The following is a 12538-nucleotide window of genomic DNA, read 5'->3' as shown; positions in this document are numbered from 1 at the left end:
AATTTATCAAGATACCATTTGACAACAGCAGAAGAAGAGGTGTTGAATCGAGGGTTATCTTATGTTCCCACCAATCGTCATGATTCCTTTGTCTGTCGCATCCAGCTATATAAATTTTTCAGACTCCTCATGATCAAACATTATTTTTCTAAAAGCCCGCAACAAACATCTTTTGATCCTTCCATCATTAAGAAGAAATCCCGTTGGATTCCACCAGGAGTGGTGGACTAACAAATCAAGGCTTTTCAAACCCTGGTTCTGCAAGAAGTGTCGGATATAGAAACAAGACATCATCACACTTTTTTCAATCTCTCCTCGACAGAAAACCAGGCTCTTCGAGCATTATCTTCCAATTCGGAGATAATTATCAAACCAGCTGACAAAGGCAGAGCTACCGTCATCCTAGATCAAGAAGATTATCGCACAGAAATTTTACGACAACTAGATGACCGGAAATATTATCGGTTACTACAAGATGATCCCACTCCATCATTATCTCAAAAGATTGGCAGTTTGCTTAAAATTGCACATGACCAAGGGTTTCTCACAAACAGGGAATACAACTTTCTTCAGGTTGAACATCCCCGTACCCCAGTTATTTATGGGGTCCCCAAAATCCATAAGACCTTAGTCCACCCACCATGCCGGCCCATTGTCTCAGCTAATGGCTCCATTCTGGAGCCGTTAGCCAAATTCATGGACATTTTTCTTCGAGCCCCCGTCAAAAATGCTATATCATATGTACAAGATACTTCTGACATGCTCAATAAATTATCCACGGTTAGTCACACATCCAGCAATCATTTTCTAGTCAGTTTAGACATCGAGTCTTTATATACAAATATTCCGCAATTGGATGCACTCAAGCTAGTTCAGGAGACAGTGGAGAATAGAATGAGACTGCAACGTATTCAGTCAGAATTCCTGGTTGAATTGACAGAAATTATTCTTTATAAACAATTTTTTCTCTTTTGAACAGCAGTTTTACCTTCAAACACATGGTGTAGCTATGGGGTCGCCCATAGCACCTGATGTCGCCAATCTTTATGTGACTCAATTTGAGGAAAAACATGTTTATCCATCCTCACAATTTCAATTCGTTCAATTATGGTCACGATACATTGACGATATATTCTTCATCTGGACTCACACAGAAGCACAACTGCTCCAGTTTTACCATTGGCTCAATCACATTGATCCTCATTTAAAGTTCAGCATTGTCTACAACCAGCATTCATTAGCATTTTAGACATCAAGATCATGAAGGACTCCCAAGGTATAAGCACCACGCTGTTCCGGAAACCCACAGATCGCAACAATTACCTTCGCTTCCAGAGTCATCACCCCAGGAAATTTAAAGAGGGGTTACCTGTGGGTCAATTTTTCAGACTCCGAAGACTTTGTTCAGACATTGGAGACTTCCACATACAGGCCGGACATCTCCGCGACAGGTTTCTAGAAAGAGGATACCCGGCCCGAGTCATACGCAGAGCCTATAAAAGGGCCACTTTCTCCGACAGAACCCAACTATTACAGTACAAACATCGTAATGAATCTCCCAGTATTATCTGCGTTTTACCATATACAGACCTCACCATACAAGTTAAAAAAGCAATCATGAATAATTGGCATGTTCTTAGTCCTCATTCTCTGTTTCATGAACCTCCCATGTTTGCATATTCTCGAGGTCACAATATCAAGCAGAAGGTAGTTAGAGCAGCCCCTCGTTCTCATACTGGCCCCTCATCAGGGCTATTTTCAACATGTGGGAAATGTTCCTGTTGCAGCCAAGCCATGACTGGCTCCTATTGGACTGATCCACAAACAGGATTGCAAATTATCCACAAACATAATGTGAATTGCAACACTGATTTTGTAATTTATGTACTACAGTGTCCTTGCAATAAAATTTACATAGGACGTACACGACGCAAGATTCGCATTAGATTAGTTGAACATCGTAGTAGGATCAATAACCAGGACATCAAAGCACCTATAGTTCAACACAGCTTGGCTCACACACATACATTTGATGAATACAAATGGGCCATTCTGGAACATATTCCCCATCATTGGAGAGGAGGCGATAGAACATCCCAGCTTAACTTTAAGGAAAACCGTTGGATCTTTCTATTACGCTCCACTGAACCACTGGGGCTAAACGAAAGAATAGAATGGTTTTCTCTAGTTTAACAACCCTTCATGGGTGTTTTCTCAGTTTTTTCAGATTACGTGTCAATGGTTTTTAAATTCCAGCACTGCATTCCTTTTGACTTATGAATCAAGTACGTCATTTTTGTGCAAGGCCAACTTCTTCAACCCTATCATCCTGTTGTTTAGAAGACAATTAGGTTTATGAAGTTCCCTCCGCATTTATGGGATTCCCTACCCGCGGTGCTTTATATTCTGAATGCATTTCATAATTCTCCTTTTTCAAAATGGCCGCCGCATGACGTCACTGCCCAAATATGGATTTCAGCTGGGCTAGTACTCCCCACACACGTCACTCACCTAATATGGTCATCACCAAATTTGGAATCTCAAACGTCATTTCCTGCCTCATCAACTTCAGTCGATAGGTCCCCTTTATAACCGGCGTTTTCGCCCGCGGATCGCTGTCATCCCAGCGGCAAGAATCACGGCAAGGCTGCTCACTTCTGGGGCACGTAAGTTTTTCACTTGGGCATCGCATTGACGACATTCAAAGACTTTTAATTCACTAAAGATGTTTTATCCTAAACGCATACGTTTATCCATAAGGGAGGTTTCCCTGCACCCCAATTGCGTTGTCTTTCATGTTTTTTAGCGATCTCAGCCAGTGTTATTCACCGCTATTTGACTGACCATAACCATCATCTCACAGTAAGTTTGTGGTTTTGCTTCCAAATCTCTAGCCATTTGTTATATTAATAGCCTTTTGGCATTTTTTTCAGAACTCTTACATTGTATTTCCACACAGAATTGCACCAGTAAACTACCTCCCTGAAGTTCCCTGAGGAAGGAGTCTACACTCCGAAACACTGCTGTGTTGGAGCGAGCACTTCAGGACGTAAGATATCATTTACCTAACTGGTGGAAAGCGGTGTGCAGACATTAGTAGTGTCCACACAATGTTTGCATCCTAATACTTACAGCAACCTATGATTATTCAAGCCCAGAGTTGTAAGGGCTTGACAATATAAGCCATTATTCTACTGCGGCTACGTATGACGGTTGCAAAGTAAGTATTTTCCATAGAGTTCCACACATAGCTGGATTATTTTGCATTTTGACAGGTTCTGATTTTCAGCTATCTCGAGTTTCTATAACTACTATTCATCAAATGTACACAGCATTACTACAAATGTAGAATCAAATGCAATAAATTGTTCAGAATGGGGTAGATTTTCAAAGGGATACGCGCGTACCCCCCGAAAACCTACCCCAAACCCCCCCTGCGCGCGCCGAGCCTATTTTGCATAGGCTCGGGGGCTTGCATGGAGAGGCGTGCCGGGGCGTGGCGCGGGTGATGCAATGTTTCGGGGGCGGCGGCACGGGCGTGGTTTCGGCCCAGGGGCGTTCCGGGGCGTGGCCGCGCCCTCCGGAACAGCCCCCGGGTCGGGTGTTGGCGCACCAGCAGCCCGCTAGCGCACGCAGATTTACGTCTGCCTCCGGCAGGAGTAAATCCGTCGATAAAGGTAGGGGGGGGTTTAGATAGGGCCGGGGGGGGGTGGGTTAAGTGGGGGAAGGGAGGGGAAAGTGAGGGGAGGGCGAAAGAAAGTTCCCTCCGAGGCCGCTCCGATTTCAGAGCGGCCTCGGAGGGAACGGAGGCAGGCTGCGTGGCTTGGCGCGCGCAGGCTGCCCAAAATCGGCAGCCTTGCACGCGCCGATCCCGGATTTTAATGGCTACGCGCGTATCTATTGAAATCCCGCGTACTCTTGTTCGCGCCTGGTGCGCGAACAAAAGTACACGCTCGCACAAAATTATAAAATCTACCCCAATATTTTTACATTTTTTTTTAGCTTATTTGTCATTAGCATCTTTTTACTTTTTCTTAAGTAATCTCAGTACCATGTAGCTGGATGATGCCTGGCTTGTTTTCATGTCCAATCTGAAGAAAGCTGGCAAGTGCCAATTGCAGAACTGGAATTTACTTGCCAGTTAGCCATGGTCCTTGTTTTGCTGGCTGCAGAGGTGCATCATCTTCTCTTCTTCTATGGTCAGCGGGCTGGCACCAGAGGAGACAGGAAGATGTGCCCAAGCTGGATACTGAGCAGGACTCTTTATGTGGTACATGCATACTTTATACAAATTAAACTTTAAATTTTAAAATACCTATTTTTTTAAAAATTAGCCTAGCATCACCCAGCATGGCCAATATGAATGGACAGAGCAAGAAATTTAGAATGTTTCTAAAAAAAAGAAAAATAATTCCTACAACATGTGGTGCCTCTCTAACTTTTATGTCAATTCTTTCTTTTTATGGTCTCTCACACCATCAACAAGCTATATTGGGACCAAAGATAATCTGCACTAGCCTTGTGCTTTACACACACACACCTGAGGTGTACATAAGAAATACCATGCTAGATCAGACTAAGGGTCCATTGAGCTCAGCATCCTGTCTCCAATAGTGGCCAACCTGGATCTCTAGGAACTAATTAGCAGATTCCAAAGAGTAGATCTATGTTTTGTTACCCACTCCCAGGAATAAATCGGTAGCTTTCCCCAAGTCTACCTAGCTAATAATTGTTTATGGACTTTTCTTCCTGTAACTTATCCAAATCCCTTCATAAATTCAATTATGCTAGATGTCTTGACCACATCCTCTGGCAACAAATTCCATAGCTTAATTGTGCGATGAGTGAAAAAATACTTTCTCCAATTTGTTTTAAATTTGCTGCTTGTTAGTTTCATGAAGTCCTTGAACTATCTGAAAGAGTAAATAACTATTCCCTATCTGCTTCATCCCGCTCAAGATTTTAAAACCCTCTATCATATCCTCTCTCAGTCGTCTCTTCTCCAAGCTAAAGAGCCTTACTTCATAAGGGAGCTTTTCCATCCAACCCCTTTATCAATTGTATTATCCTTCTCTGTTCTAGTATATCTTTTTTGAGATGAGGCAGCACTGAACCAAGAATCCTGTGAAAATGTTGTTACAAGTCCACCCTTGTCTCTAAGATCCAAACAGATTTGCAATAATTTCCTTGCCTGACATGCTTTTGCAATGACATCAGGGGGTGTCTCTGGAGTGAAGGCTGGTCTGAGAGCTGCTCCCACCTGCAAAGCAAAGAGATTTGGTTTTAAATATACAAGGTGTCATTACACCATCATAAAAACAAAAGCTGGCCCTTCAAATTGCTTTCATTTGTACTTCCACTTATTAGCATAACAAAAAGGTTAAAAAAAATGATTCTACAAGATCCATGAGTCACTGCCAATTTTAGAGAAACAAAAATCCTTCCTAAACCTTAAAAATGGGATTAGTTCACTGACTAAAGGTATACAGAATCCTCAAAGTAAGTGTAATATTGTATAGGCTGAAATATAGTTTTTTTGGTGTACACCCTGCCAGTATTTGCAGACGGCTTCATGTAGTTGTTTAAAATAAAAGAGGACCATAGCACCCAACCTAACTGCCCAACAGTTCTCAATTGGGTCAATTTTCAAAGAGATTTTGCCAGCTAAGAACTTAGGATGGCTAGATCAAAGATTTTGACAACTAACTTGGCTAACTGGTTACTCTTAGCACCCTATATTTCACCAGGTGGCTAACCTTAGACAAAATCTTGCCTGATCCAGGGCAAGGCTAGGTTGGTGGTAGAAAGTTAGGAAGCTAGTGATTGTCAGATATCCATCTAACCTGGCCACCAAATATAAGTGCTGCTATAGCATGCCTAAATTTGGCCAGTAAAACCCTCTCTGGTAGCTCTGATCTCCCTTCGACCACCACCCTTCCCCCAAGCCCTGATGGATAAAAAAAAAAAGTATATCTGCTATTAACTGCTGATGTGCAAAAAATCTCCACTGCCAGATATCCCGCCCTTCCTCCCTCCTAACTGGAAAAGAAAAATGTAGTATCTGTGGCCAAACTCTTCTCCTCCCTCCCTGCTGCCCCCAAAAAGATAATGTACTGGCTGGGGATCTACCACATCCCTCCCTCATGTTCAAAGAAGAATAACGTACAAAGCTATTTTTTATAATTTGTGTTAAAGCAGAAACAGATCAAAATTACACTGTGTATCTATGGTCAATTCTGCAGCAGTGAAAATACATTCCTTCCTAATCCCAAACTTTGCAGTAAGCTTAGGTCTCCAGATCAACACGTTTCTTTAAAATGTAATTGCAATCATCTTACCCCAGCTCTTTTTTCCTCCAAAAACCTCCTTTAAGTCAAATCTGTTTTATTAATAGACAAACAGGTACAGCACAGCAAGGTGAAATTACTTCTTACCTGATAATTTGCTTGCCTTGAATATAGTCAGATCAGTCCAGATGAACAGGTTATGCATGTCATCCAGCAGAGGGAAAAAGAGATCGCTGATGTCACCCCTTATATACATCTGAGCTAACACAAACCTCAACAAGCTAACTGTGAACAATCTCAACACAATCAATTATCAATCGATTTTTTTTTAACCACTGGACTTCCAGAAGAACAAGCAGAAACAAAGAAAGACTTTCCAACAGTAAATAAGAAATAACTCATCTGCAGTGAAGTATAGACAACTATTACGTTTCCCAACTCCACTTACATGCCTGCAAAAATGTTCTTCAAGGCATAGAGTGTATGAATACACTGGAGATACTGCCAGCACAGGGAGGGTCCTGGAGTGGTCCAACTGTATTCAAGGAAAGGAAACTATCAAGTAAGAAGAAATTTCATCTTCCTCTTCAGTCAGACCAGTACAGATGAACAGGATGTATCTATGCTACTCACTAACAGGGCAGGACCCCCTCGCAAAACTGCCAAGGCAAAGGAGGTTGCCTCTCTAGCTCTGACATCCAGCCGATAATGCTTAGAAAAGGTAGGCAATGACGACCAAGTCATTGCTATACAGAAGACTAAGGAAAGACCAACTGCAACTGTGTCCACGAAGCAACCTGCACCCTCATGAAATGAGCTCAGTATCTGCTTTAGCAAGGGAGTGTCAACATCCACAAACTGCTGCAATCACCTTTTAAATCCAGCATACCACTTCACCTCTCTACATTCCACCATACCAAAGAGAAAATCCGATCAACTGAAAGTGCACCTTGAGATATTTTAAAAGATGTCTCCTCATGTCCAAAGTGCAAAAAAGCTCACAGTCTACATAATCTGCCTGTCTGTTTAACGAAGGCAAGGAAACTGACTGATTTATTATTGTTTTAATTAACACTTTATTAAGTTTTATAACATAACATAAGATGATACAAAACAGGAAATCATTATCATCCAGAAATTATCACCTATATAATACTAAAGAAATATTAATGAACAAGCCCATATAATTTGGGGGGTCACAATTATAAAGGTATATGAGCTAAAACAAAAAAAAAAAAAAAAGAGAAAAAAATTTCCCACCTGGGATTACTCATACCCCATCTTCAATTTACATTTAAGTCTTAACAATTAAGAAAGTTTCCAAATGTGTTGGATCCAAAAAGATAAACTTATTACCCTGAAAGCAAATAACTCATTTACAGAGGAACTTTAGGTAATATGAAGCTCCTAGGGCTAACACTCGGGATATCAATTGTAAACATTGCTTCCTTCTTAACTGAGTTTCTTTAGATAGATCTGGATTTTATGACTACAGAACAACCTCTCCTTATATTTGAAATACTGATGAAAGAAAATGTCTTTATTCTGAGTCTAATACAAATGTTACTACAAAGGTAGCTCTTGTATTTATATCATCTGAGCCAAGGGAAGATGATATATTAGGGCTAGATATAAGTGCTAAAATATCAAAAGACCCTTCTTCCTTAGTTACACCCCTCTTCTTAACAGGGTGATAGTAAAAATTAGATAACAAAAACTTCTTAACAGAGAATTGAAGTACCTCATTTGCATATTTCTTAAAGAACTCGACTCCCGAAAGTAGACGAGTTATAGGCAAATTCAATAAGCATAACTTTTTTGAACATAATCTGTTCTCCATAATTTCCCATTTCTGATGGATAATTAAATTGTCTTTAATGCCTGCAACAGAAGTAGATTGCAGGTTAGTGATAACTCCAGCCTGCAATTTAATGTTGGATTCCAATCTAGAAGATCTTTTTTTTCCAATTCTGTAAACTTTAGGGATGCTCCTTCAGTATAAAGAAAGTTGGTTCACAGTATTTGATAAGGAGTTGTCAATTCTGGACATTAATATCCAAATGTCTCAGAGATATCTCAGCTGGCTCATCCTGAATGCTTAACACAGACCCCTCATTAGGCAAATTTAAATGAACAAGATCCGGGATAGGATAGCCCACACTGGCTACAGATACTATAGTCTCAGTTCCTATCGTAGCCAGATCACCAGCCCCTGTACCTTGTACAATACCGGGGTTAGCCATCACCCTTAAGTCCCCCTGAACATCCTGGGGATCTAAACCACACTGAGAGCTAAGGGAAGTATTCAAAGAAATGCTGGGGTCAACCAGCAACGTAACTGTTGAAGCATGGGGTTTAGGTAGAAGAGATCTTGCTTCAGGAGAGAGAAAGGTCGCTGCTAATTCTGCACTTAGGTCCTGCAGTGATGAATTAGCTTTATGGACATGCATGTCCATTGGCCCGTGGATAGAGGTGGGAGAAGATAAAATCTCAGTGAGTGTTCCTTTCCTTTTATTTCCCCATGCCATTGTTAGCTGAAAAAAAACAAACCCAGCATAAGGGGCATGTCCCTTTGGCGTGCTGGCAGCGGTGCACCACTGCATGCTACAATTTAAAGGTCCCAGGTCCTCCAAACTGCCCACAGCTCAGATCCCCTTGAAGCCTCCGGGTCCCAGGAAGGCTAAGGAAGATGGCTTCTCCATTTGCTCAACTGCTCGCTTCAATTTAAAAGTCCTGGGTCCTTGAATTAGGCACAGGCGTCCTCCAAACTGCCCATGGCTCGGATCCCCTTGAAGCTGCTGGGTCCCAAGAAGGGGACGCCATCTTCCTTACCCCTTCCTGAAACTGACTGATTTAAATGAAATTCCTAAACTACTTTGGTAGAAAGGAGGGAACTATATGAATCTAGATCTTTTCTTTTGCAATCAATAAGAAAGGCTGCCCACAATAAAGTATCTGCAATTCCGATATCTTCTAAGCCAAATAACAGCAACTAAGAAGACCATCTTCAACATGAACAGCCTTTAAGAAATAGCCTTAAGACACGTAAACTGTAGTCCCACTACGAAGGACAAAACTTAAGTTCAGCTCCCAAAGTGGAACTGGAACCCAGAGCAGAGGACTAACATGCTTACGCCTCTTAAGAACTGAGAAACATCTGGATGAGAAAACAGTGGTCTACCTTGTATACACACACAGACATCCAAAGTACCAGTCCTTGAAAATTCTCCAAATCTGCGCATAAGTCAAGGAAGAGGAGAATTTTCTAACCTTCAGGCGTATAGCCACCACAGCCTGAGAATCACCTTTCTGCACTAATCATGCCCTCTGAAGCGCCAAACTGTAAGACAAAAATTGATCCAGGTCCTCGTGACACATTGACCCTGGCAAGGTAACTCCTTATGAGGCAGAAGCCTTAGATGGTTGCCGCACAGCAGGTACTGGAGATCCGCATACTAAAACCAACGAAGGCAGACTGGAACAACTAGAATCACTGCTCCTGAATGCCTGGCAGTCCTTTGAAGGAGTCTGCCCATCATGGGCCAAGGAGGAAAAAACAAGCATAAAAACTCCTCTGTCAACCACTCCGGAATTAGGGCATTGATCCTGGATGAACGAACATCTTTCTTTCAGCTGAAAAATCTGTGCACATTCGCATTTTGCCTGGTTGCCATCCAATTCTGGCAGACCCTCATCTGGCAACAATCTGATTGAAAGCCTTTTTAAAGAGGGGCCACTCCCCTGGGTCTATGATATTGTAACTGAGGTAATCTGTCTGAACATAGTCCGCGCCTACTATGAGAGACGCCAAGGTCTGAAAATTCATTTCTGCCCAAGGAAGAAGCAAGTCTATCTCTAATGATATTTGAAGACTTTGGATTCCTTCTTGATGATTTATGTATGCCGTCGCATTTGTGTTGTCAGACATTACCCTATCTTATTGCCCTACTAATTGAAGCACAAAGTCAAGGAGAGCCAGCTGAATTGCCCTGGTTTCCAAGTGGTTGATGGACCAGCTTGCTTCCTCGTGGGTCCATGTCCCTAGCGAACAGCTCTTGACAGTGGTCCCCCCCCCATCCTGGCATCCTAGGTCACTATGATCCAGGCTGGGGCCACCAAATCCATTCCTCATTCCAAGTGCCTGACATCTAGCCACCATTGCAAGCTCTGCCTTGTCGACTCTGGCAGCAGCAGTCTCACAGAAAAGTCTTGGGACTGGGGATTCCACCTAGAAAGCAAGGCCCTTTGAAGATGGCATATGTGCGCCCTCACCCATGATGATATATCCATGATGGCAGCCATGGATCCGAGAGTTAGAGATAGGACCATATCATCAGATTCCTGGCCATCCCCAATGCTCTGATTTGGCCAAACAACTTCTCAACTTTTGTTCTGTTAGATATGCATGACCAATCTTCATATCGAACTGAGCTCCCAGTGTGCCAATATCTGGGATGGCTGAAGATGGCTCTTGTAAAAATTGACAATCTGCCCCAAGTCCTATAACAGTTGGATCACTTGCTGAGAAGCCAAAATGGTCTCCTGAAAGAATTTTGCTCTGATCTGCCAATCATCCAGATAAGGATGTACCAAAATACTCTTCTTGCTCAGCATTACTGCCACACCATTACTTTCAAAAAGGTACTCGAGGCTGCTGCTAACCTAAAGGGTAGGGGTACTGCTAACTCAAAGGACAGGTTTGAAGGTAAAGATTTCTCTTCAGAAATCTATTCAGAACTAGAATGAATGATAGGTTCTGGGACCCATTTACAGAAGTTTGCACTCATGCTGAGGGAGAGAGAAAAGGAACATAAGGACTTCTGAAACAATTTGGGAGGCATATTCAATATGAATGATCTCTAAGCTCACGGAATTGATGTAACTGGGACCTGTATCTGATACATTCGGGACAGATGGTCACCTATCTCCAGTATCATAGACAAGACCCTCAAATCCTCATTGAAAGCTGTGGAACTGGACATACCCTCATCCCTGCTACTGGTAGAATGAAAGGATTAATACCAGTCAAAGGTTCTGGATCGCTGACTACCAGCATTTATTCTCTGCTGTCTTAATCTTCGCAAGATCTTCACCAAACCAATGCTGCCTCTTAAAGGGGGAAGCCAGAAGAAAAATACAAAGTCCCCCATTACACCTTCCAGGAGCCTTGCCAGACCAGGGGATGCACCTTGAGCTTCTCCCCAAGACCTTGCTCCACAAGTCACTCTCCAAATCAAGCTGTCTCGGAAAGGAAGCCTCATTAAATCGGTCGTAGAAACTTAGCCAGAGGGCCACCTATGCCACCAGTATTATTTGTTATTGTTTTCACTCATTTAGTTTAAAGCACTCAGCACAGTATTCAGTTCTGAAGTAGATGCCTAACTCTTCTACTTTTGTTTTCTTGTATTAATTCTGAGTGACAGGAGGAATGAGTTGCTCTCTCTAAATTATCTAGATCATAGGGTTTCTACAATGCATTCCAAATATATATTTTTAAAACTCCTCTTTCCATTTCAGCAAGAATTTTGGGCCCCATATTTGTCTCACCGTATTTGTAAAGGCGAAGGCTTCAAATTTATCCAAGAGAATTCTTGTAGTATATGTTATAAAGGTTTCCTGAAATTTGTGATATGGATTAATATGTCATCTGCAAAAGTTGCAAGATGAAACATTTTCCCCCAGATGGGCCCTATTTGCTTATTATTTTTTATTCCTTTTAGAGGTGGTGTGTGGGAAATATGCGCTTGCCAGCAAGCCATTTCATCAGGGTTTAAACACTAACTTCCCTTCTCCCTGACATTTGCCTGAATAAAAGCATCACTTGTGCTTAAGTCTCTGCCTAGGAAAGGATACCTGACTTCATGTATTTCTCTGGCTTATAATTAATCCTGATTGCCTGAAAGTAGGGCTGGGTTTTCCCTAGTCAGAGGCAGGACAAAGTCAGGAGGTATAGATTTCAGCAGCCAATGATATGATCCGTGCACACCCCCTGAGCCAAAGCCAATGGTGTAATGACTCTTCTGTTGCTATGGGAAAGTAGCCAATCATGTAATGACACATCATCTGCCTTTGTATGAATGTACAATAAAAGGAAAAGGCTCGTGAAGGCAAGCGCTCTTTGCCTTCTCTCTGCCTGCCCGCCATAGAAACATAGAAACATAGAAATGACGGCAGAAGAAGACCAACCGGTCCATCCAGTCTGCCCAGCAAGCTTCACACATTTGTTCTCATACTTAACTGTTTCTCTTGGC

At 42.2% G+C, this 12538-nt stretch overlaps 1 protein-coding gene across 3 annotated transcripts in view; it reads right to left on the bottom strand.

The window, feature by feature from the left end:
- Positions 1-12538, bottom strand: part of HEATR5A (HEAT repeat containing 5A) — a 285493-nt gene that overhangs the window by 53317 nt on the left and 219638 nt on the right. For all 3 annotated transcript variants that reach the window (XM_029598984.1, XM_029598983.1, XM_029598985.1), the window contains exon 26: positions 5192-5260. In XM_029598984.1, the coding sequence (XP_029454844.1) occupies positions 5192-5260 (69 nt within the window). The remainder of the gene's footprint in view (positions 1-5191; positions 5261-12538) is intronic.

This window comes from Rhinatrema bivittatum, chromosome 4 (assembly GCF_901001135.1).
Source record: "Rhinatrema bivittatum chromosome 4, aRhiBiv1.1, whole genome shotgun sequence".
NCBI lineage: Eukaryota > Metazoa > Chordata > Amphibia > Gymnophiona > Rhinatrematidae > Rhinatrema > Rhinatrema bivittatum.
The sequence above is the reverse complement of the archived record's forward strand: the minus strand, read 5'-3'. Positions and strand labels throughout refer to the sequence as shown.